Source organism: Nematolebias whitei, chromosome 17 (assembly GCF_014905685.2).
Source record: "Nematolebias whitei isolate Nwh7 chromosome 17, NemWhi1, whole genome shotgun sequence".
NCBI lineage: Eukaryota > Metazoa > Chordata > Actinopteri > Cyprinodontiformes > Rivulidae > Nematolebias > Nematolebias whitei.
In genome coordinates, this window is record NC_056514.1 from 30708724 (window position 1) to 30734864 (window position 26141).

A 26141-nucleotide genomic window follows, 5' to 3' on the forward strand; every position below is an offset into this window, starting at 1 on the left:
AAATGGATGGATGGATAGATAAGGTTTTCAAGATAAGGCCAGTTCCATGCCTGCTAAACTTTCTTGTGAAAGGCAAAACTTGAGAATAAAGAACTGAAGAATTGTATAGTATTGTAAAATGCTCGTCAGTGCAAGTTACATTTAATATCCAGGTACTTTTATGTTTTTTTTTATTTCACTATGATTGTTTCTTTGTGTGGCAGCAAATAAAAGACTTTTAAAGGTAAAACAAAATCTGTCTGTCTATTAATTCTCTGCACAGACCTTTTATCAGCTGTTAATGAAGTCCTCGTGCTCCTCGCAGATTTTAATAATCAGGCTTTAAACGAGCGCATCAAACTTATTTTCACCACTTCCATAAAGTTGGAGTCTCCCGGAGATCTTCCTCCTGCTCCCTAAATGAACCCTCCACGCGCATCTAATGAACTTAATGGGACTCACCGCCGAACCACTCGGAGGAGATGTTCTGCAGCAGCGTGAAGGGGACGCAGAAGAAAGTGATGAGCAGGTCGCTGACAGCCAGGGAGCAGATGAAAATATCCGTGGCCGTCTGGATGGCTCTCTTCTTCACAACTATGTAGATGACCAGGCTGTTCCCGGCCAGAGCCAGGACGAAGATCACCGCGTACATGACGACGAAGGTGGTCTTGGCGCACGGCGGTAACTCCGGGACGTAGACGAGCGGCTGGATGTTGTAGGTGCTGATGAACTCCTGGCGGCTCAGGTTGTACAGCTGCAGCATCTCCTGCAGCACTTCGGGGGTGATTCTGGAGGAGCTCTGCTGTCCCGAGTCTGTGGAAGCTGCTGCCATCCTGACAAGTCCTCAACTGGAGGGAGCAGGTCTTAAATCCAGCAGCGCCAGATGTTGCAGCTGTTTCTCTCTCTCCCTCCTGAGTGGTGCGCGCTGAAGAGGTGGAGAAGAGCAGACAGGAAAACATCTTATTATGTAGGTCTGAAAGTCCTTTCTGTGTGCAGAATATATAATCAGCCAGTCTGTAAATGTCAAAACCAAAAAAAAAAACCAGATAATTCCAAAAGGCAAAAATGGTGATAATGGTTGCCTGTTAGCAAAATAAATCTCGACCCAGTGGGATTAAAATTGTAAGAAAGTATACATCTCCATCTGACTGCCTTTTGAAGTCAATCTTGAGTGACCTTACAAAACACTAAGATAGAACTTTATTGATCCCGCAGGAAATTGCAAGATATTTACAGATGTTTACAGATGTGTACATATTTTGTGCTAAAACTTGGTGTGGTACACTGAGAGTCATCTCCCATTTGTATTCTGAGCGACTGAAATCTGGTTTTAAAACTTTGCAGCTACAAGTATCGGAATCAAATGCATGTTTAGAAATACATCTCATGAACCATGGTGCAGATTTTAATGCAACGTTCAGAAAAATATCAAAACTCTAGACGTCAACCTGCTGCTGGCCTTAAGAAAACACAAACATGGCTGCAACTTATAGTTTTAGAAATATTTAGTGGAAATCTGTCGTGGTAGTAGCTGAGAGTCATCCGTTGAGCTACATCTTGAAAGACCTCACATGAGATCGTGCATCGATGTGGACAAAGTAAATGTGAGGCCTCTTGATTCTTCATCTTTGAAACGGCCTCTGTCAAATAAACTTGTTAAATAGATTTAGTGAATAAGTATCAGGAAGGAACTGCTCTCCTTACAACGCGAGAAAGAGGAAGAAAGTAGAAAGAAAGTGACATGATGCATAAAATAAAACTGCACCACTGCTTTTTTAAAAAAAAAAACTTCCACTGTTATAAATAAATAAAGCCAACATGGAAGTACAAACATTAAATTACTGATTGTCTAGTTGTGACCTTCAGAATGAAAGTTAATCCTCAAATCCCGATAAAATTACCTCATTAAAAAGCTGTACCTCCATGTGAATAAAGCTTGATTATATTTATTCTGGATTATGCATCCGTCCTCTCTTAGCGGGTGATCTGCAGACAAGGACGTTTCCTTCACGTTTATTCCAGTCAAAGTTACTTAAAGAGCTTCATGACAAACTTGACACCTCTAGTACAATTTATGGGATGTGGTAAAATGAGAAACTGGAACTGCATTTCCTGTGAAAATGCAGAGTGAATGCTCACTGAGTGATTTTTGCTGAAAACTGCTGAAGAAGGCTGAAAATGTTTCAGCTGCCATCTGATAAAAACAGACAAATAAAAGCAAAAAACATATAAAAAAAGTCTTAACTGGAGTTAGTGGGAGAGATCATATCTCTCCAGTTTTAGCTTCTCTCCATTGGCTCCATCAAACCCAGAATTGAATTAAAAATCTTACTTCTAACCTACAAAGTTCTCAACAACCTAGCTCCATCTTATATTCAAGATCTTATTGTTCCATATTTTCCTAACAGAGCACTTGGCTCTCAGACTGCAGGCTTACTCGCGGTTCCTAGAGTTTCCAGAGGCAGAATGGTAGGAAGATCTTTCAGTTATCAGGCTCCTCTCTTGTGGAACTAACTTCCAGTTTCTGTCCATCCGGCCGACACGTTGTCCAGTTTTAAGACTGATCGATTGATTAAAGACTCTTGCGTAACTCAGCCCACAAGTTCTGGAGTTAAAGTAAAGTTCAGGCTCTGCAGGAGCGACAACAAACGGTGCAAACAAACTTTTTTCAAGTTGCCGTTAAACGGAAAGTTTTAAGTCATGCTGTGACACCAGCTCTGTCCAGCTGCACAGCTCGTCTGTTCAAACAGTTGCTGCAGCCTCCTCCTCCTCCTCCTCCTCCTCCTCCTCCTTATCGCTCCAGTCAAATATGAAAAATGGCAAAAAATAAAAATTCTCCAATTTGCATCTCTTGTAACTCCACATGAGGCTGTTTAAACAATGTAAACATTAATTTAAGGCTGTTTCTGCAACGTGTCATTTATCCCCCTTTAGCAAATTAAAAATAAAAGAATGAAAGGGGGGAAACAATGAACTAATTAGTTGGTTTTGATTACATTTCAATATAAATAACAACAATATTAACAATATAAACACAACAACCAGAATGAGAACAGGCTGAGCAGGAAGCTGGTTTCCATCCATCACACTTCAAATATAACAATCCTACAAAAATCCTCAAAACAAAACCAAAAACAGACTCTGTGAATAATTTCATTCATCTTAAAGACTTTATTATCATCACATATACATCACTTTACATTTTAAATCATGTTGAACTTAAAATCTTTTGCGAACACATGCACTGTTGATTTTAACTTTCTACTGTTTCATAATTTAATTCCAAGAAAACATCTATAGCTCACATATATTCCAACTGAACAATCTTTATATACAAATAACTCTAATAAATTATGTTTTTTTTTAACCTCTTAATTCAACAAATACTGAAAAAGCCTAAGTAGTCTGTTGTTTGCAACATGAGAAATATGTTCTAGAGTTTTTGAAAACACTGCGATAAAAAAAATCTATAGCAAATAGATTTTTTTGAATGTTCAAAGCTTTAAAAAAAAAAAAATAGTTATATGCATTTTCAAAAGCAATGCAACATATGCAAACTTTTACATTCAATAAGTCTTTAAAATTACAAACTACTGTCAGATCTGCATAAATAACATATTTCTGTTATATGTGGTTTCCAACAGAGGATAAATCTATAAACACCTCAAATTTATTGTTTAATAAACCATTTTATTGTCAACGCTATTTAACGAGTCATATCAAAACCGTTCTATATTTTTCTGTAAGTTAAAAAAAAAAGTTTTAGTCAATTAGTTTTAGAAAATACCAGCAAAATTGTAATAATAATATTTTTTTATGTTTTATTTTTATAGAAAGTTTGTGCACATTTCATCTGTTTTATGATTGTACTTGTTCAGTAATCTATATATGAAAAAACACAATAAAACCTTGGCATAAGTCTATGTTTTTGTTTTTGTGCACACTTTTCTGAATAAACTCGGTAAATTAAAGCAGAAAGTGTGTCGTCGGAACAAAACGTAAGGTCAAAACGACTGTTTTGAACAGAACAAGTTGACCAAGTGCAGAAGCAACAAAAATTGCATTTTCTAAATATTTTTCACTCTCCTAAAACAAAAATAAATAAATAAATACAAATTAAAAATCTGTCTTTATGAAAACATTTCTAACATACTTTTTAAATCTGTTGTCTTTGTAAATATATATTTTTATAATACGACCGCAAAATCCCAACAAAAACTTGTCAAGCTTTTACATATTTAACCTTATGTCCAACAAACTGTGTGCATCATTATAAATATTTTTAAACACGTCATCACTTTGGTTTATTGAATTTTGCAAACAAAAAGCATGAGGTTAAATAAAAAAAGCTTTGCTGATTCTGAGAACTATTGCTTCCTCGAAAAAGCCCCCCCACCACCTAATAGCTCTAGAGCGGGAGTTAAATTCTTGCAGATCCAGAACATTATGAGCCTCATAAACATTAATCTAGTTTTTTCTTCTTCTTCTTTTTTTTTAAAGAATTTAATTTATTAGATTTAAAAAAATTTTTTTTTTTTTTTTGGGAGGGACTATTTTTTTTGTTTTCTTGTGCTTTGAAAGTTCCATCCATCCATTTTCTTTACCCGCTTATTCCATTTTGGGTCACGGGGGTCGCTGGTGCCCATGTCCAGCAATCACTGTGCGAGGGGCGGGGTACACCCTGGACGGGTCGCAAGTCCATCACAGGGCCACACAGAGACAAACGAGACAAACAACCATTCACTCTCTCACTCACACCTAGGGACAATTTAAAGTTACCAATCAGCCTAACATGCATGTTTTTGGTCTGTGGGAAGAAACCGGATGACCCGGAGAAAACCCACGCATGCACGGAGAGAACATGCAAACTCCACCCAGAAAGGCCCCTGGACCGGGGTTTGAACCAGGGACCTGCTCGCTGAGAGGCAGCAGCTCTACCAGTTGCGCCACCGTGCTGCCCCGCTTTGAAAATTCCTTTTCATTTATTTTCAGAGACAAAAGCCTGAAATGAGTAAATGTTCTTTAAGAAAGGGGGAGAACTTCAAACACCCATTTGGACCATGGACGGCCCAAATGGTTAATCAAAGTTCTGACAAACAGCTGACAGTTTCTAAAGCACATTCATAAGGTGATAACGTTGATCAACTTGTATGTCGATGATACCACTTACTTTCAAAAATGTCACATTTCTCGCCATTGATTATTAACTCAAACAGAAATATTTTCTTTGAAAACACTTGTTTTATTTAGGCAAGTGTTATGAATTATTATGCAAAATTCTACTTTTTGCTAGGTCAGTAAAGGTTTGTTTTAGGATAAAGGAATTATAGCTAAATTTTTGTATTGTAATTAATTTTGCTAATTTTGAGGAGATTATTTTCAACTTTTTTGCTGTTAAACCTAAAAATTATATTTAACAAGCACAAACTCCACCACCGCGATAAGGTGGCCATTCAAGGAGATATTTAAAAAGTATAAGCATTAAATCTGAAGAAGGTCTACATCTGCATCAACCTCTTAAGCCTGTGGGGCAAAATTAAACCATTCTTTAGTTGCAGTCATGGGCCGCACAAAATCACTCCAAGGGCCACAAATGGCCCTCGGGCCACTCTTTGGACACTCCTGCTCTAGAGGCAGAGAATAAAAATTAAAGGTTTTTCTTCAATTTTTATACAAATTAGGCACAAATCCATTACTTTGGTGTGTGACTTTGCATCTCAGCTTGAGGAGGATTCCTGCAGCTCAGAGGGCTGCAGGCTGGAATAAAGTGAGAAGTTTTACTAACAATATGACCTTTAACACACAAGGAGCAAAAACAGAAACGAGTTTCTATGAAGCCCTGCAGTTTTTCTGTCACAGCATTAACGGACACAATTTGCTGCATTTGTTTAAGAACAAACGAACAAATAAAGCTTCTTAAAATTATTGATAAATGATTTGGTGTATTGATCACAGTGGATTAAACACATAATTAATATATATATATATATATATATATATATATATATATATATATATATATATATATATATATATATATATATATATATATAGCTATATAAATATATATATATAGTGTATTAGGTGTGTATTTTAAAAACACACCAAGTTGCTTGAATTAAGGTTGCACAAAAAGATATAAAAGATGATCTCGTCAGGGTGTCACTGTGGGCGTTTGTTAATGATGGTTTCCATAGAAACATAAACTGTTGGGCTTAAAAATAAACTTTAAAAATGGTGATTTTCGTTGTTTCATGTAAAGAGACAGATGTGTTGCAGAGCCCTTAGGTCAAAAAAAAAAAAAATTGATTTCTGAAAACGGTAAAGTTTTATAGACGTAAACAAATTATTTGCATTTTATGGACAATTTGATCAAACTCAATTTTAAGAACATGATTATTGGAAATTAACAAAAGTAAAGTTTAGATAATTAAGGATCATAATATGTTGCAATTATTTCCCTGCTTTCACACAACTGAAGGTGTAGAGTTGTTGGCAGCTGGTGTCTGCTGCAAGTGGCAGGGGACACACTGGACAGGCCACAAGTCCATCACAGGGACACATGGAGACAAACAACCATTCACTCTCTCACCCACACCATGGGGACAATTTAGAGTTACATGTACCAATCAGCCTAACATGCATGTTTATGGTGTGTGGGAGGACATTGAGAAAATCAGACCCTCATTTCTGGGATACATATACATATATATATATATATATATATATATGTTCATCAAGAAATGTTTTGTGTCATTGTGAACTTCATTCTCATTTTTAAATATTGGACTGGGAATTCTGATGACACCATTTTTGCTCGATAAAAATACAGTTTTCAAACTTGTGCAAACAAGACTAGCTTGTTGAAAATGACTAAATGTGAACAAACTACATGTCATTTTGAAGCTTTTCAGATGGAGAATATGAAAAGCTGTGTTTAATTTTACAACTGTTAACTGTTGTCAACTGTTCGTTGGGAGCTATTGCTCTGTAGTTTGTTTAGGGTTATTTATTGTATTTTATTTAATGTAGCAGAAGTTGCTGGACTGATGTTAACCACCAACTTGATTTTCTCTTGCTAGGTATGTTTTCCTTTTTGATACAAAGTAAGTTACAGTTATCAATTGTGTGATAGTCTTTGAATGGTATATGTGTGATTTTAGTTCCCGTACTAATATATATATATATTCATTGTTTTTATGTTAAAGATGAGATTTGTTTTGTGGATTAATGATGTAAATTCATGTTAACTACCACAATACGATCACAGTCAGCTTTTTCTGTTGCTGTCTGTAACTGTGGGGCAGAAGTTGCTGGACTGATGTGAACCACCAACTTCATTTTCTCTCGCTAGAACGAATACAGTGAACCTGAGTGTGTCTTGTGAAGTCAACTTACTGGACCTGAGACGAGCAAAGAGAGTTACAAATGCAAATTCTTCAGTGCGTGCAGCCTCATATGAGTTAACTTTTACAGGATCAGTTGTCACTGTCAGACGTCTCTGTCTGAGTGATATCATTAATTTTTAATACAAGGACAGACAACACATCCAAACCTGTCAACACACACACACACACACACAAACAGGCTCAATGTGCGAACAGCTGACATTTACTGTTAGGAAAACACCACAAGATGAGAGGATATCATAAACCAAAGCACCACTTATCTGAGATTTATAAATGTATTGGCTAAACTTTCTGTTTCAAAATCATACAGTTAGCTGATAAAACCTTAAAATGAGCCTATTACCCAAATAAATGTGACTGCCATCATACGACACATACAGGAAAGAAGAAGACGAAAAACAGAGCTTGCAGTTTCTGCAACAATACACTGCGAGTGCTGAGGGACTTCACTGAGGAAGCCGAATTTGAGTTGTTAAAGCTAAAAGTAGCAAAACTCCAGCTAAAATCTAATTGGAGACAATGGTATAACAAGCTGAAAGGTAAAAATAGCTAACTATAGCTAAAAATTCAAAAGTACCAAAAGGCTAGCCAAAGTAGCAAAAGGCTTGCTTAATGATCAGAATGCTAGCTAAAATCTAAATTAGCATAAAAAAGAGAAAATGACTGAAAAGAGAACAATGTTTCTGATGAAACTGAAGATAATTTTTTTACATATTTCTATGGGAAAATATTGGAAAATAACTTTAAAACTTTGAAAAGTCAAAAAAACTAAAAGTCACAGCACCCGTTTCCTGAATGAGCTGGGCATTTTGATTAATTACAAGCTAAAATAGAAAAAGTACGTATAGTCGTTAAGAGCGCAAAAATATTACGGAAAAATAAAATAGATAAATAAATAAAAAACATAAAAACGCAATAGTGTGATTGCTGAATCAGCACTCACACAAATATGTATATTGAGAATGAATATAAAGGAATGAGTGAAGTATGGAAAAAGAAAGACTAAAAGATACTTATATGCACAAAGACAAAATAAAACAATATGCATTATTTATTCCGTAGTTAAAGTGTTTTTCATTGTTCCCATGATTTTATTTTGAGTGCCCTTTAAAAATCTTTAAATCTGCTGGTAGATGGGTACACTTTAACAAGGCTCTGCCAAGGTCAACATTACTCATCTGAGGCAGAAGACAAAACAATTCCCACTAATAACCTTCAAATTCACTTCAAAAACACTTATTTAGTCTTCATTCTTCCAAGAGCTGCATTATCTCTGCTGATATTTTCAGATGCATTTACTTTCAAAGTGTGGCGATAACAAGCCAACGTATGGAGGTTTTAAAATTTGAGAAAGAGTACATCAACACTGAATTAGTGTTCAAGGTTGATATGCATTATATTTTGATGAATTACTATGAGCTTATTTCGACTTGCACTAAATCTGAGTTTAAACCAAACTTGTTTCTGTCGTCTTTGCAGTCTGACTGGCCAGAAATCTGATTTTATTTTATTTTTTTATGATTTATTCTTTAAAATCTGGATGAGTTACTGATTAGTCTGAAAGTTTATACTTTCAGATCTGAAATCTTAAAGCAATTATGAACAACGCTCTTTAAACCAAGCTAACTTTAGGTTTATGTTTTAAAAAATATACATTTAGTCAGGTATTGTTCAGATTTCCACCACTAGAGACCTACAGAAATGTGTCCTTCACATGTTAAAGAAAAAAACAATAATTCTTAAAAGCTCAGTCAGACTGAGCTGACCCCAAATAGGTCACGGCAACATTTTACTAAAAGATCTGTTAATCTCCTGAAAGCAGAGAAGAAACCCAAACAGGACTCCAGTCAGCCATCAGGTGAAAAGGAGGAACCCAGACCCAGACCAGTGGTCATTCCATATGTTGAGGGAGTATCAGAGAAACTGAGACGTTTATTTTCTAAACATAACGTCCCAGTGGCTTTTAAACCCCAAAATACATTACGGCAAAGACTGGTTCATCCCAAAGATCCAGTCCCCCGGCACAAACAGAGTAATGTTGTGTATGCTGTTCAGTGTCAGGAGGGCTGTGATCAGTCTTACATCGGGGAAACAAAACAGCCACTGGCCAAAAGGATGGGCCAGCACAGAAGATCAACATCATCAGGCCAGGACTCTGCGGTCTACACTCATCTCCAGGCCAGCAGTCACTCTTTCAGGGATGAAGATGTTCACATCCTGGACAGAGAGGAACGATGGTTTGAGAGAGGAGTAAAGGAGGCCATCTTTGTGAAAAGAAATCGTCCATCGTTAAACAGGGGTGGAGGCCTCCGGGTTCAACTGTCCCCCTCTTACAATGCTGTGATTGCTAGTATCACTCAGCCCTCTGTGAATAGTAAACAGCCATCAGTGTGCTAATGATCCATTGTTAGGCTGATGGTCCTTCTTGAGCATGTGATCAGCTGGTTTTGGTTGTCAGCAGCAAAACTGGTTGATCCACTCTGAGACGGTGCTATTTAAGAGACTGAGCTGAATACAGCTCCTCAGACTGAGGAAGTTTCTCGGATGAGAGACGAAACGTTTCTACATTTTTTTGTTGATTTGCTTTGTTTAGTTTTTTTGAATGTCCAGAGGACCAGATTTAACTTTTTTAGATTTTTCTACCTGGATTATTGAGCATGCATCAGGATAAAAGATCTGTTAGTGCTCAGAATATGTTTTGGGGATCTTTTTCAGCTACGACTATGCCAAATGTTAGCTCAATATCTGTAAAATTGACTGGTACATTGAAATAACACTTAGTGCAAGTTTAATAAAAAATCGTCTAGTGGATCTTGAGATATTTTGGTAACAAACACACAAAACCTTAGAACTATAAAACATTATAACTATTGGCATTGATGATTTTTCTTTTCCTCAACTCAAATTTATAATAACGAGGAGGCCTTTAAAACCTGAAAGTTAAACTAAAAACAGAAGCAGTTTGCAAAAACATTTGCATCAGAGTTATAGAATTGTGTGGCTCAAGGTGGCTGCATATTAGAGCAGCTCTATCATTCTGGGATGTTGCTTTGGAAAACTGCGATTCCTTTTTTCTGGATGCAAATCACCTTTTTTGGATGATTATTTCCTCTGATATTGGATGATGTGCAGCTGGAAGGATTTTTACTGAATTTTTGTTGATTTTAATGAGTTGAAGAGGAGGCACCGTGGATGAATTCCCGTCAACCTGGCGGCGGTGCTCGAGTACCTGACTCGTGACAACATTGGGAGGACTGGGATTGTCCCCCGGCACATTCAGCTGTCTGTCCGTGGTGATGAGGACCTCGGCAGACTGCTGGGAGGAGTGACCATCACTCAGGGAGGAATTCTGCCTGGCTTTTGGGCAGTCCTGATGCCCAGGAGGACCGAGAGGCCCACTGGGTCTGACAGCAAGCTGGATCCGGGTGGATGGATTGGTATCTGTGGCCAGATTTTTCGGATTTGCTGCAGTAGATCCTTTCTGCCCACAGCTATTAGCATCTACTCTTGAATGAAACCAGGATGATAAGCTATGACAGCACTTAATTTCACTTTGGGCTTAATAAAGTATTTTGAATTTTGGATATTTGTTATGATGTGTAACCATGGCAACACGGTGTTTTTACAACTGGGAGCAGCTGATTAACATCTCAAAAGCTCAAATAATGTCTCAGCTACAGCCCCAAATCACAAATGAGTTTAAAATGAGGTTCCATGGATGCATCCCTGTCTATCTGGCAGAGGTGCTTGAGTACCTGACTGCCGAGATCTTAGAGCTGGTGGGAAACGCAGGTCGTGACTACAAGAAGACCAAGATAATCCCCTGATACCTGCTGTCTGTCCGCAATTACAAGAAGCTCAACAAGTTGCTGGGAGGAGTGACCATTGCTCAGGGAGGAGTTCTGCCCAACATTCAGGTGGTCCTGCTTTCCAGAAAGACTGAGAAACCCACCAAGTCCAAATAGATGTATCAACATCTGCAAACAGTGTCTTCAGATCTGCTGTAAGACAGACAAGAGATCCTTCCTGTTCACAACCATCAGCATCTATAACAACTCTTTGATGAAACCAGGGTGATGAGTTACAACATTTATATTCCCCTTGGGATTAATAAAGTATTTTTGAATTGAATCAGATTGATAACAAATGCATATTGTAAATACATATTAATTTGTTTGCATTTCTGTGCCAACTTATTGCACATTTGCACGTGTGACAATATGGTTGCGTTCAGTATTTACATTTCCAAACTCTGCCCAAGTTTTATCCTTTCACTGCTACATGTCTCACACTTCTCACAAGCTTTTAAGTTATCTAACATCTCACAATGAACCGTTATAACGCCTGGAACATTTGTGATGCCCACCTGTACAGCTGCAGCATCCACTTATACAAATTATACTCAAATCACCTACAGAAGGAGAAAGGCCAGCAGTTTGGAGGTGGTTTTTCCTGCACTGTCTTTCAACCTCTCATCCCCGCAATGCTGCAGATAAAACCACAAATTTATTTGTCTCAGTGGGAGCACAGCGTGCACAAAATCTAGTAATGAGGCAGAAGTGATGCTTTTTGTTTCTAGTTCAGATGTTTTCTGTTAAAACAGAAGTTCAGAAGGTAACCCTGTCCTAAAACAAACTAAGCTGCCCTGATCTGTCATTCACGATCTTCCTTGATAAGATTGTAGCACCCATCTCCATTAATAGAACCTGCATGTTTACAAAAATATCTTATGAACCATGGGAAAGATTTGAATCTGTCATCTAGAAACTCATTGGGTGTACATCTGATCCAAGACGGCTGAAGAACTATGAAGCTGTGATGATGATAAATAAGAAATATACCTAGAATTCCATTCTTCATTTAGTGGTTTAGTTTATATTAGCAAAAGGAGGTTGAAGCAACTTTTTGTCCAATAAAAGCAATCTTAATTGTCCTTCAATTGGTCAAATTCAAATCAAATTAATTTATACAACACATTTAAAAACAACTGGTGTTGGTCAAAATACTGCACATAAAACAAACAGTGAGAAGACAATACAACAACAGGAGACCATAAAAACATAGAAGAAAAAAATTAATAAGAGATAAAAAAAAACCACATAAAAACAATAAAAAAAGGCAGTGAATAAATAAATAAATAAAAAGCCATCTCTCATGCTGTTTTAAAAGCCAGTGAGTACAAAGGTGCTTTAAGATGAGATTTAAAAACACCAAATGTTGAAGCCTGTCTGAATATGAAGAGGCAGCTGGTTCCACAATTAAGATGCTACAAGATGCTGGTGAAGATTCTCAGTCATCCAGGACATGGTAAATAAAAAAAATAGACAGATGGTTTGAGAGGGGGGTGACGGAAGCAATTTATGTAAAACGAGAGAAACCATCTTTAAACAGAGGAGGAGGTCTCAGATTTCAACTTTAAAAAACTTATAATGCAGCTTTAGCACTGATACCCAACCAGTTTCACACCTGTCAGGAATGTCATCCATGTGACGAGAGTGGCCCTACTTTGAATTAGATTAACCTTAATGAACCCCTACTGTGAGGTGTGATAGATCAATCTGCATGTGCGTATGCATTTTACCTCAGCTTTATAACTCAAACCCCTCACTCCCTGTTCTTTGAATTGAGAAAGCTTCTCGGATGAGAAATGAAGCATCTTCTGTTACAAATAAAGTCCAGTTGTTTTTGTCTTGAACTTTTTTTTAAGATGCTACAAGTGAGTGAAAAAGGCCAATCACCTCTGTGGACCAGCTTGGACTGTGAGACAGCCAAAAATAAAGAAGCACTTTGGTTTTCTCTGGGAACAAAAATGATGACTTCAGTTTTATCCTTTTTAAAATCCAGGAAATTTCAAGTCATCCAAGCCTTTACCTCAGAGAGGCAGTCAAGCAGGGGTTTCAGAGAAATAGAATGATTTTGCTTCAACTGAAAGTAGACCTGCGTGTTGTCATAAGAATGAAAATAAATGTGGAATTATCTAAAAATGCAGCCTAAAGGTAGCACATAAATGGAAAATAATATGGGTCCAAGAATAGAACCATGGGGTACTCCACATAAGGGAGGCAGAGGAGGAGACAGATTATCTGAGGCTTATGCAGTCCTTAAGGTGCAAATTATTATTTTTAACAAACTCTTGGATAGTTTGTTTATAACTTATGTAGTTGATATGAATGATATGCATTTTTTGTACTTATGTACAAAACAATCTGCTGAATTGATACATCAGAACATACAACATACAATAGTTTTTGTTTATTTCACCATGCAAATCACAACGAAGGCCTGGGTCTGAAGGCAACCTAAACATGTTGAAAGTTTTGGACTATGACAGAAAACTGGAATACCTGGAGAAAACCCACATGGCCATGAGGAGAACCAGGATTGATCCGTGTATTGCACCAGAATTTTTTTAGCTGTGAGGCAACAATGCTAATCTACTAATCCACATTTTGTTCCAAGGGAAAACACTGAACGTACCAGTAGCATAATCTGATCACTTATCAAAAATCCTTTGCTGAACGTTCCATGGTAAATTTGGCATAATAAAAGAAAATGATTAAATATATAAATACAACCATTTTAGCTATAAATGTGCATTTATTTTATGTTTTTAACAAACTTTAAAATCAGAAATAATAACATAGACAAAGAAAAAAAAAACTACTATATATAATGATTTTTTTTAGCCATTTGTAGGTTATAATATTTTAATTAAAACTGTATTTTTTATTAAATAGTCAAAATTTTCATATTTTGCATAATATGCTTACATTTAACTTAGAAAATTAGGTGATATACAATTAATATGTAATGATTCACAGAAAGATTGAACAAGAAACTGAGACAAATGAAAGCTGAAGAAAACAGAAGGTACTGTATCTAGGTAGAAGATATCATTTAAAACTGTATTTAGAGCAGAAATTATTCATTCAGACCTGGTTTTATTATAAAAATACATGATTTTATAGTTAGTTTTCAGCAACAAGACACTGCAGTAAAAAACAACAACAAAAAACCTCATGAAGAATTAAGACCTCATTCTGTTTTCTATAAATTAGGTTTTCCAAACAATGAAACTATTAATGTAAAGTAGAAAATTTAAGGATGTTTGATTTCTCTGCACAAAACCCACTTAAATCAGAGAAATCATTATTAAGTTTAGGTTTCTTAGCAACTAAAGCAACAGAGTTTTATGTGCCACAAGCTTTGAGCTGGAGCCTTTTTCTCAGGTAAAGTGCTACTTATGAGTTATTTACTCTAAATATGGACTTCATTTTAAGTAATAGTTCTGAGAAAAACCAGAATAGGACAAGACTTTTATTCTAGAATAGTTTATTGCAGGTTTTCAGGAGTTTGTCTTCATTTTTGTCTGAAGAGTTTGTTCTGAGTGTTTAAATTACATGATTTGATCATTTTCATATAATCAGCTCATATGATTTTATGTTTGTTTTCACTTCCAGTTGCAAATGAAGATGTTGGGAACACCCAGGGCTCCAGAGGTGAGACAGGAGGAAGGAGCCACAGTCAGATCAATCTCTTCAGCAAAGAAATTATGCTGGCAAAGAGCAGACCAAACCTCGGCGCCTTGGGTCACCCCTCGCTTTTCTCCCACCTCAACCCACACATTCAAGATGAGCGCTGGACCAGAACAAATTCATCTTTTCATTGCAAAGCATGTTGTGCATCAAGATGTCCATGTTTCACACAAGGATTTTAGCTTAAAAGTCTGGTGGAGGATGATATGTATTCCTCTGAGAAATGCTGTTTCTTTAATTATAAATTGTTTACAGGCAACTAAAACCTAATTAAACAGCAAAAACTGAATTTATGCTTCCCTTCATAACATTTGATTCATTTAAGCATTTATTACTTTATTCTACGACATATTACAGCTCATTAACGTGAGCTGCAGAAGGAAAATCAATATTCAGATCCCTTAATTTAAAACTCCAAATCTTATTAAAAAAAAAAAAAAATTACTCAGCAAGTACAATAACATCAACATACATATATTAAGGAATCAACTGCCTTGGATATTTAGAGTGTTTTAAATATAATAAAGTCAAAATAAGCCTTTAGGCTATTTATATTTGATTGCTGTATATTTCAGTTTATTGTTTATTTTACTCTTTTAAATTAACTAATATTTTTTTAACAAAAATATGAATTTTGAAGCGGCAATGTCTTGGCTTTTGTCTAAAAACAGCTCCTAAGGTGTCTCATCCAGCAATATTACTTGAAGGGTTGTATTATTGACAAAGATCTAGGCAGTATTTGGTCGACTTCGACCACTTTTATTTCTTTAGAGTATTTCTTTTATTGCCCTACATGTCCGAACTGAAAACTGAACCATAGCTGTTTTTTGTAAAATTTACTTCACAGTTTTTTGTATTCAGTATTTCTCTGCTGTCGATAAATAAAAGTATAAAACCTGATTTAGATGGATGGAATAATGACCCAAGTTTGGTGCCTTCACAGACCCTTTCCTTTCCAAATTCCTCCCCCCAAACCCTTCTTATTATTTTTTAAAATTTATTTAAGTCCATGCAACCTGCTTGTACTCATTTATTTTTAAGATTACACCGTTAGTAAAGCAAAAGCTCCATCCTGATCATACATAAGACACTGTTTTATTAATGGAGATACCAATGGAGGCAACAACATTAAAGACGATACAAACAGATGGGAGGTTTATCATGACGTCTCGTGTAGTAAGTGTCTGTTTCTTTGGGTTCACTGGTAGAAGATGACTGGTTTGTCACCTCGTCGTTATTTCCCTCACCCTCTTCTCAAAACCCACACCTTTAAAAAAAATCATTTGAGCCAGTTTTGGCTTTCCCATTTGGTCGGCATCTTTATGAAACCGATGGAAACAGAAACAAACCTTAGGTGCATATGAAAGATCTCATTAACAGTCTAAAGTGCTACCTTCATTTTCTTCCCTCGATAATTCACAGCACTGTTCTCAAAGGCCTGGAGGGATGAACTCAAAGAACTTGCTGCTAACGTTAGACTGTCTCCTCAAACCCAGAAAGGACAAAACGAGGTATTCATGAAGCACCGTGCGTTGAGATCTGAACGGTTTGTTGGAACAAACCTTTTGGCTTCAAAATTCAAATCAACCTGAATAAATTTTCTCCTCTCTCATATATGTAAATATACACCTACTCAGCTAAAAGAAATTTATATGAAGAAGTGGATTTACGTAGCATATACAAGGACTCACATGTTGGAGAAATGATAAAACCCACTGATGTTGGCTTTTTGCTATACATTGTCGTAATTGTTCACAATTTATCAATATGCTGGCTTTGTTTTGAATGTCCAGTTAGCATGCTAATATTATTGAAAAAGTCTGTCGGATAATGGACGAAACGTCTCAGAAAACAAGAAGAAACTCTCCTGATGACCTGACTGAACATTGTTGGATTTTATACTTGGATTATTGAGCATGAACTTTGGTGTTTTGAACCACTTTGACATGGCTGTCTCAGAGGAGTTGATGAGGGAGAGGGCGGGCCCCAGAGGCCATCTTAGCACCAGTAAACTGGTTTTGTTCAACTATGGAATATGCTGTTTGTGGAGAATCAGCTTGGTTTTGATGGCTCCTCAGAATGAAGAAGTTTGTTGGATGACGGATGACACGTCTCCGAAAAAAAAGGAAACCGTCCAGATGATCTGACTGAACATTGTTGGATTTTATACCTGGATTATCGAGTATGAACTTTGATGCATGCTAATATTAGCATTTGGTTCAAATCCACACAGAGCAGCTAGGACTATTTCAATGTTCAAGGTTCTTCATTGTCATTCGCATCACTTAAGGTACATGAGGTGGAATGAAATTGTGTACTCAAGGTCCCAGTTACAGTTATCATACTTCAAAAATTGTATTGGCACGCCAAGAAAGTTACTATTTGATGTATGTCCACAGCTGGAGATCTATCATTTTGATTTGAGCTGTCAAATGTATAAATACTGAGCTAAGATTTGGTGTGGTAATAGCTGAGAGACAGTCACAAACATTTTGAGCTGTTGCACATTTTTTGTGGTCTCGCAATATTTCCCTAGATTGCTACATGACTTCAATTACAGGGTTTGATCATAATTGCCATGATTCAATTCTATTTTATTATAGGACACTTTGGTTGAAATCTTTGGCACAATTACGTCAAGAAATGCTAGTCCTTAATTAGTTATTTATTTTTGCTCCTGCCTTATTTCTGTTACGACTCGAGGAACCCAAAGTGGTACAAGACAAGACTCGGGAATGCAAAAGAACAGTGTTTATTATGTACAGTGCAGATAATAATACAGTAGATCTGCTAGAGCCCTGAGGAGGAAGGAAAGGGTCAGATGGTTCTGGCAGAGGTAGTTTGAATGTAGATGTTAATCCGGTTGGTCTTTTTCTTACAGGTTTGTTCGTGGCTGGAAGGCACAGGACCTGATCCAAACTGGGCTCCAGAGATGGATGTAAAGCAGGCGAGTGGCTGGAAGGCAAGACACGAGGATCCAGGGCAGGACCGAAGGGGAACCGAGGCGAGGCAGGATCCGAGAAGGCAGGGTACTATAAGCACAAAAACAGGTTTGAGTATCTCTTGGAAGAAATGCAAGCACAGGCCAGAGACATAGAGTACCATGAATGGCTAATGCTTCAGCGACGAGTAGCATCAACTGCAGCCTTTTGTAGAGCAGGACCTCATCAAGTAGATGGCTGTCAGCTGGTGGTGATTAGCGACCATCTTGAAGAGGGCAGCTGCAGCAGATGGTAATCTCACAATTTCATAAAATGTAATGATTTAAATCCAAGATTCAACTGGAGGGGGAGCTTTGTTGAGGTTCTCCTTAGGAGTGACAGGGATGGATAAGATTAGGAATGAGATCATCAGAGGTACAGCACAGGTTGAACAACTGGGAGATCAAGTTAGAGAGGCCAGACTGAGATGGCTTGGACATGTTCAGAGGAGGGACAGTGGGTATATTGGTAGAAGGATGTTAGAAATGCAGGCAGCACGGTGGCGCAACTTGTAGAGCTGCTGCCTCTCAGCGAGCAGGTCCTTGGTTCAAACCCCGGTCCAGGGGCCTTCTGGGTGGAGTTTGCATGTTCTCTCCGTGCATGCGTGGGTTTTCTCCGGGTACTCCAGTTTCCTCCCACAGACCAAAAACATGCATGTTAGGCTAATTGGTAACTCTCAATTGTCCCTAGGTGTGAGTGGGAGAGTGAATGGTTGTTTGTCTCGTTTGACTCTATGTGTCCCTGTGATGGACTTGCGACCTGTCCAGGGTGTACCCCGCCCCTCGCACAGTGATTGCTGGACATGGGCACCAGCAACCCCCGTGACCCAAAATGGAATAAGCGGGTAAAGATAATGGATGGATGGATGGATGGATGGATGTTAGAAATGCAGCTGCCAGGAAAAAGACGAGGAGGAAGTCCAAAGAGGAGATATATGGATACAGAGAGAGGACATGGAGGTAGTTGGAGTGAGGACAGAGTGAGATGGAGAAGGGTGGCTCACTGTAGTGACCCCTGATGAGGGAAAAGCCGAAAGAAGAAGAAGAACTGGAAGGGGAGCTTGTTTGATGAAAGATTCAGTATCCAGCTGAAACTGGAAGAATCATCCCATAGTGCTCCACATCCTACCACATCAAGCACCAGCACTGGAAGTATCCCCAGCCTTTCCACGATCAAGAACTCAAGCTGCAATACTGCTCCAATGATCTTGAGTTTACCTGTCGCAATTACTGAGTCCAAATACTGTGACTGATATAAAGAACCTTGTTTTAAAGAAAACCTACAGATCAAAAGCAAAACTCCAACATGTCAGAATTTCTTGGTGGTTATTAGATGGTTGTTCTTCATTTGCTCTGTGGGTGGAAAACACCCTGCAGAGAAACACTGACTGTCACCAGTAATTTGGAGAAAGTCCCTAATAGGATTATTCTGCTGTGGTTTTACAAGCTGCTGTTTTGATGGTTCGTTGCTTTCGTGTTAGGTTTTGGAGCTTCTTTGTGAGATCCTGCAAACAGACTGTCAGCAGTGCAGCAGTCTGCTTGCAGGTCAAAGAAGTAAAAAGCCTATACACGGTAAATTACATGTAGTTTCCAAACTACAAAAAAAAAAAAAAAGGTGATTTTTTTTTTTTTAAATAGAGTTTGCTGAATGAATTGATATAGATCTGGTGATGGGAATGATCAGACAAGCTCAGGAGGATGGTGCCGACCTCCCGGGTCGCAGCAGGCAGAGCTTCCAGAGGTTTCCCGTTTCCCACGCTCCATCAGGCGACCTGCTGCGGAGAAGAATGCAGAACATGGACTGGGTGACGTTGTCCCTTTTAATCTGGATCAATTATTCATTCTGCACACGCTTAAAGTTATTTTTTAAATCTTTTATAACCGCCAAGCAAATACAACCTGCAGCACGGAAAAACCATGTAACTAACAAGCTTCATGCATTATTTGTTGTTTGAACAGCTCTGAACAACTTCTGCTTCATTTCTTTGCTCCCTGGAGTGATTTCAATGTAGATATCTTCCATTTGCTTTCACCGCTGTGTTTTTGAACTGACGGCTCTCCCTCTCTATCTAGAACATATTTCATTTGATTTTAAGCAACACTCTTCTCTTAGCCTCCAAGATGAATTTCTGATTGCACAGGAAGGGGGTCCTGGAGCTTATTAAAATTCTCCGGTCAGCCTTTTCATAGACATTTTCTTTTCTACCCTATAAAATTGACCTTAATGTTTTTTTTTTTTTTTGTGTGGTTTTATAATCATGAATAGATCTATTTCACCAAAGAAGAATACAAGTACTAATTTGCTCTTGATGCAGCTATTAAAATAAAAAAAAGATAAGAAAATGTATGCATTCTCTATATTTCATTTAAAAGTTTAGTCTATAGTGTAGGTTTACATTTTCTGGAAAAGGGTATTTTTGTATTCCTCATATACATTTAACAGATTGTAGACCTGCCATCTTGTTTTATATAGTTTTTGTGTTTTCCTACTTGGAACACGTGGGCTTGTGGTAAGTGGTCTGCTTTTTCAGAAAAGTTCTTTTTGTTTAACCCGTTTTATTTTTTCGGTGAGGATAGGAGGAGCACAGGTCCTTGAAGTCCATGCAGGAGCTCATGAAGAACACCCTTGAAATATTTCTGCGCAACACAAACAGAATAAAAATAAATAAAACAGTTTCAGTCACTATGACAACATGATTTCTTTATTCTAATTATTAGTTCTGTTGTAGGTCCAGTGAGACACGTGTATTCCAGAGCTTATTTGTACTAAAACTGTTTAAAATTACAATTATAGCATTTTCTGCCATATAAGTCGCATCAGTCCAAAAATGTCTAATAAAGTGGAAAAAACATAAATAAGTCACTTCGCCATACAATTCGCATCTATTATGCGTCACCGTTGATGCATTGCGTTTGTTGTGCATCACAGCGGACCACCAGGAAACATGGGTCAGTGTTGTGTCAAAAAACAATTGGCTGCCAAAATGGCAGCCACAGGAGTGCACATGGAAGGACTTTACCAAGAATTTAACAAGATTAACATTTAAAAACAATTATTTGTTTGCTCTACATTATAGTAAAGGTGTGTCTCAGTTGAACTTTTCCTTAATAAATGCACTTCAATGGTCAAATCAGCTGCATTTCAGCTGGGTGTTGCAGCGAAATTAAGCTGATTAGACGTTTGCTCCAGGAGTTCCGGAGCGAGTCGAAGGTGCCTTTGTATGGCAAGCCAAGTGTCTCACTAATAGCCACTTTTACCTATTAATGAGACACTTGGCTTGCCATATTGCTCGAGGGCCGTCTAGCAGCTGAAAATGGTAATGTTTAATAGTTTTCATGTCAGAATGAATGAAATCGTCAGATCTCAGCCAAAAATTGGGTTATTAATATAAATATGGGGACAAAACATAAATTAGTCACTTCGGTGTATAAGTCGCAGGACTTGCAAATTTATACAAAAAGGTGTGACTTGTATAACAAAAAATACAGTGGTGCAAATAAAATGCAGGTTTTGACAAAACTGACAAGTTAGTCTAAGTGGATTCACTTCTAATGTGCATGTTTGTCAACTTAAACCAACTCCTGTCTTCAAACTGTTGTAGCAGTTCATGTTAGCAGTGGCGTGCGGTGAAGTTTGTGACAGGTGAGGCACTGACTGACTCGTCTGGAATCGGATGCTCACATATGAACCCAGAATAGAAGCTTATATTTCAATTTAGCCCTTTTTGTTCTTTTAAAAAGGCATCTAATTATGCTTTAATCAACTCCATACTACTCTTTTTTAAATAAATTAATAAAAAAAACATATTCTCTTATCTTTATTTTAAGATGAATGCGTTTGGAAAAATGATGAGTTTAGAAAAATCCTTAAGTTTTGAGATGTGATCTTCCACCCCCGCCCCTCTGCGCAACAGAACACACAGCGATGTTTCATTGTTCTTATGGGGCAACACTGCCCCCTATCGGTGCGGCACGGTACTTTATGCCTCACCCTGTGTATTTTAACCGTGCACTTATGCCCGATGAGAAAGAAGAAATATGTCACACACATTCATTCAACATATTAGACAGACTGTAGAACATCAGCATGTGTAGCACTAATAGGAAATTATTTTTTTTACAGCTTTTATAACCCCAACTCAAAAATATTTTCTGCTGTTTCCTGCGTAGGAAGAACAAAGAAGGAAACTGGAAAAGTGGAATTGGAAACACGTTCACATGCATTTAATTTCATGATGTAAAGCAATTTCTGCCCAAAAAGTGAGGAATATGACAAAATCTACTTACAAGATAAGTCATGACTGTTCTACAAAAAAAAAAAAAAAAGACAAAAGATCAAAAGCGTGATTCAGATGAAGTCCGAACAAAGAAATGCACAAAGTAAAAGAGAGAAAACATTTGAAGAAGACACACCTGCTCAATATCTTTTTTCACTTTCAGAACAACAAATACATGATTTAAGACATAATAAAAAATGTAACATTCACAGAATCCAATTTCCTTCTTTGATGCTTCCTTTTAACTCAAGGTCCTTGAGGTTTTCCTTTTACACAGTGGACAGCAAATTCAAAGGCTACTCTGACAATATTTTTCACTTTCTTGTTAGATAACATAATATATATAAAAAAAACAAAACAATTTAAAACAAACCGTCTCAGCGTGACTACAACTTTGTGACGTTGTCAATGTTCGACCAACAATCCGTTTCAATAAAGGACAGGAACACACGTGCTTCATTTCCACTAAACGCCCACAAATATCCCATTTCTGATTGGAAAAAGCTGCTCTAAGAGTTTTCTGACAGTCCTGGTGGTTGGAGAGCTCCTCTGCGACGGCCACCCTGTGTTTGGTGCACAAGTTTAATTGGTTTGAACTGGGCCACATGATTCCTATAAGGTTTGTTTATGATTGTTATATTTCTAACGGTAGTTATGTTAGACTATAACTTTGCACTTTGATCCTTTGAATCAGTCCGTAACATGATCTGAAGCCCTCCCTTCAGTCAGCGACGTTCATGTTAAACAACGTTAATGATGATTAGTTTGTTCAGAGCATAAATGACCACATCATGGATAATTATAGATACGGAAAAGCTGGTTTGTGACGACTTTAATCAATACGAGCTATCTGAGGTAGAAAAAAATTGGTGTTTTAGTTTGTTTGATTAAAAAAAAACATTATTTTTCAAACTACCTGTGCATGATTTTTGTTAACAGCTGAATTCAGAGGAAAAATATTATGCGTGTTCAATGTAGTTTTTAAATAATTGAGCTTAGTTTTATTTTTATTGCACCAATTTGCAACAAATAAGAAAACAATAGAGAAAACAAGTTACATTACTAAACAAGATAAGATGATTGTCTTGTGGGCGTCTGTTTCAGTGATGTTCCTGGTCGTCATTCTTTAGGGTGATTGAGGTCAGAGATTGTGTTTTAGTGATGAATATTGTGTTGTATAACGTTGTTTGACATATTGATTTTGTACTATTAGTGCTTAGTGTATATAGTATTCTTTGTTTTGCGTTTTTCTTAGTTCATATCTTAGATCTTATAACTGTTTTTCTTTTATCCTGATGCATGCTCATGTTTTTCTTTTACAATTTATACTTTTGTTGGATGTAACTGGGACCCTGTGTACACAATTGCGTTCCACCATATATGATGTGAATGACAATAAAGAAATCTTGACCTTGACCTTGACTTTGAAAGATCAAGAATCCAAGATGGCCGCAGCACTTCGAAAATAGCTTCCAAAATTACTTCAAATTTCTGATTTTCTAAAGATATAACTCAGATTGATAGTTATTATTTGTGTATTTACTTTTCTGTTGACATTTGTATAACACATTTTTTTCACAACTGTTCAGTATTTTAGTAGATTTCAGGCTATGTTGCCAGAAAATATTAACTTCTTTTTGATGTTTAACTGTTTCTTTTTTCTCGTTGTGCTAAATATTCTAGCTTTATCGATAATTTCTTGCTCATATTGTTGCAGAAAAAAACATCCAGACTTTAAAACTTTCAAATGATTTTTAAAACTGTTGAATGTAATCGTATAGTACAAGCATTTTTATCATAACAAGCAAAAATCTGGCGCTCCGGTGGTGGAAATCACATATGTTTAGTCAGTCAGAAGGAAACTTCTGCAACAAGAGGAGGTTACGTGAGTTTAGCCCACAGCGAATGAAAATTGCTACAAATCTGTGCAGGTTGCTGCCATGGCAACGCATTGCCCATCAGGTTATTGCAAATGGACAGATGATAAGTGGGTTTATCTTCAAAGTAAATGCAAAAATACCAAATTCTTTTTCACATGAAGTCACAGATAAATCCATTTTTTGGCTTGTTTTTTTTTTTTCTTCTGGAAAACCACAGAATATGAATTATTTAACAGGTATTTTGATATTTTTTATTAATGACTCCAATAAAATACAGAATGAGGTCCAGAGAAATTATACTTTTTGTGTGTGTGTGTGTGAGGATCTGTTGCGTAAAAATAATGAAAGTTACACCAAATCAGCTCAAGGTCATCAGGAGCACTCGGCTAATTTTGGTCAAATGTAGCGATTTCTTGGTTGCAAAACACATTTTTTTTAAACTTGTTCTTTCTCATCATTTAAACTGGATAAGGATGAGGGTTTTATGTGATTTTAATTAGTAAAAGGGTGATCATATTTGCAACTTGTTGCTGTACTACTATAACAAAAACTTAAACAATTTTGAAATATATTTTTTCATGTAAGGAGTTTTAAACGCACTTTCAAGGGAATTTAATTATAAAGTAAACTGTGCAATGCATGATTTTATTCACTGTTTACATGTTTATACATGAAAATTAAAGTGGGCTTTTTTTCTTTAGTGTGGCTAAACAGCAAAGCACAATTTCAAAATCAAATGTACAAACCTTGATTGATGAATATACAGTTACAGTATGTACACATTTTTAGTTTTATTCCGTCACTGCATTTCTAAGATCAAATCCTCAGACGTACAGAAAAAAGGTTTATGTTTGTCTAAATATTAAAAATATATATTTTTTTACATGTTCTCTTTCTTCAATGAGAAATAAAATGTAATAAAATAAAATAAAATAAAAACTGTAGGTTCTCGCTGGAAGCTATTTCAAAATTAACTGAAACTGGATAAAAAAAAATCTATAAAGTTCAAAGAAATTGATTTGAATTGTTTTCATAATAATACATTTATAACACTGTTTACCATTGTGTCAGTTTATCGTATTTTTCTTTGTATAAGTCACAGTTTTTTTGCATAATTTATATGCCCTGCAACTTATAGGCTGACGCAACATATTTATGGATTTTTCCCCATATTTATAAACCATTTTTTGTTTGAGATGTGACAGTTTTCATTCATTCTGACTCAAAAAAATAAATAAATTGAGCCATACCACTTTCAGCAACTTAATGGCAGCAGCGTAGTAATGTTGTATGGCATGCTGTTGTATCATGTAATAGGTACAGTGGCTATAATGAAACATTCAAAACAGTTCAAGACAAAAACAATTGGACTTTATTTATTATACTTTACTTTATACTTTAATGTTTTTTTTTTCTTGAACTTGTTTTTTTAATTTACCGTGTCCTGGATGACTGAGAATCTTCACCAGCTTTTAATATATATATATATATATATATATATATATATTGTACATATATGATATAATCGGCTGCTCACTGCTTGGAACCGTCAAAACAGCTGCACCGCCCCGGCGAAATGCAGCTGTTTTGACCATTAAAGTGCATTTATTAAGCAAATGTTAGACTGAGACACACCTTTGCTATAATTTTGAGCAAACAAATTTTTTTTTAGGTGGTTATCTTGTTAAATTTTAAAAAAATACAGCGGCTGCTCCAGCTGCGCGTGCTCACTTTGCAGCACCGAGGCAGCAAAACTATTTTTGAAATACAGCTGATTTGACCCTCAAAGTGCATTTATTAAGCAAACGTTAGATTGATACACACTTTAACATAAGTTTGAGCAAACAAATAATTGTTTTGAGGCGTTCATCTTGTTAAATTTGCACAGCGACTCGTTGCGTGCATGTGTTTACTTCTGTGCTTTTGAAATTCGGCTGATTTGACCCTCAAAGTGCATTTATTAAGCAAACGTTAGACCGAGACACACCTTTACTATAACTTCAAGCAAACAAATAACTGTTTATCTTGTTAAATTCGTGTTAAAGTCCTCTCTTGCACACTCCTGCGCCTGCCATTTGGCA

General features: G+C 36.7%; 2 protein-coding genes across 2 annotated transcripts in view; one reads left to right on the forward strand and one right to left on the reverse strand.

The window, feature by feature from the left end:
• The window catches only part of LOC119423510 (pyroglutamylated RF-amide peptide receptor), a 15188-nt gene extending 14365 nt beyond the window's left edge, over nt 1-823 (reverse strand). The window contains exon 1 of the mRNA XM_037690908.1: nt 442-823. Coding sequence (XP_037546836.1) covers nt 442-811 — 370 coding nt within the window. The 5' untranslated portion in view covers nt 812-823. The remainder of the gene's footprint in view (nt 1-441) is intronic.
• Nucleotides 824-14809: 13986 nt separating this feature from the next.
• tbata (thymus, brain and testes associated) lies at nt 14810-20533 on the forward strand. Its single transcript, XM_037690909.1, is given in 9 exon segments — nt 14810-15064; nt 16135-16271; nt 16342-16434; nt 17805-17885; nt 18934-19087; nt 19383-19475; nt 19566-19712; nt 19790-19819; nt 20469-20533. Coding segments are annotated over 9 exon segments (1044 nt in total). The 5' UTR covers nt 14810-14820.
• The last annotated feature ends 5608 nt before the right edge of the window (nt 20534-26141 follow it).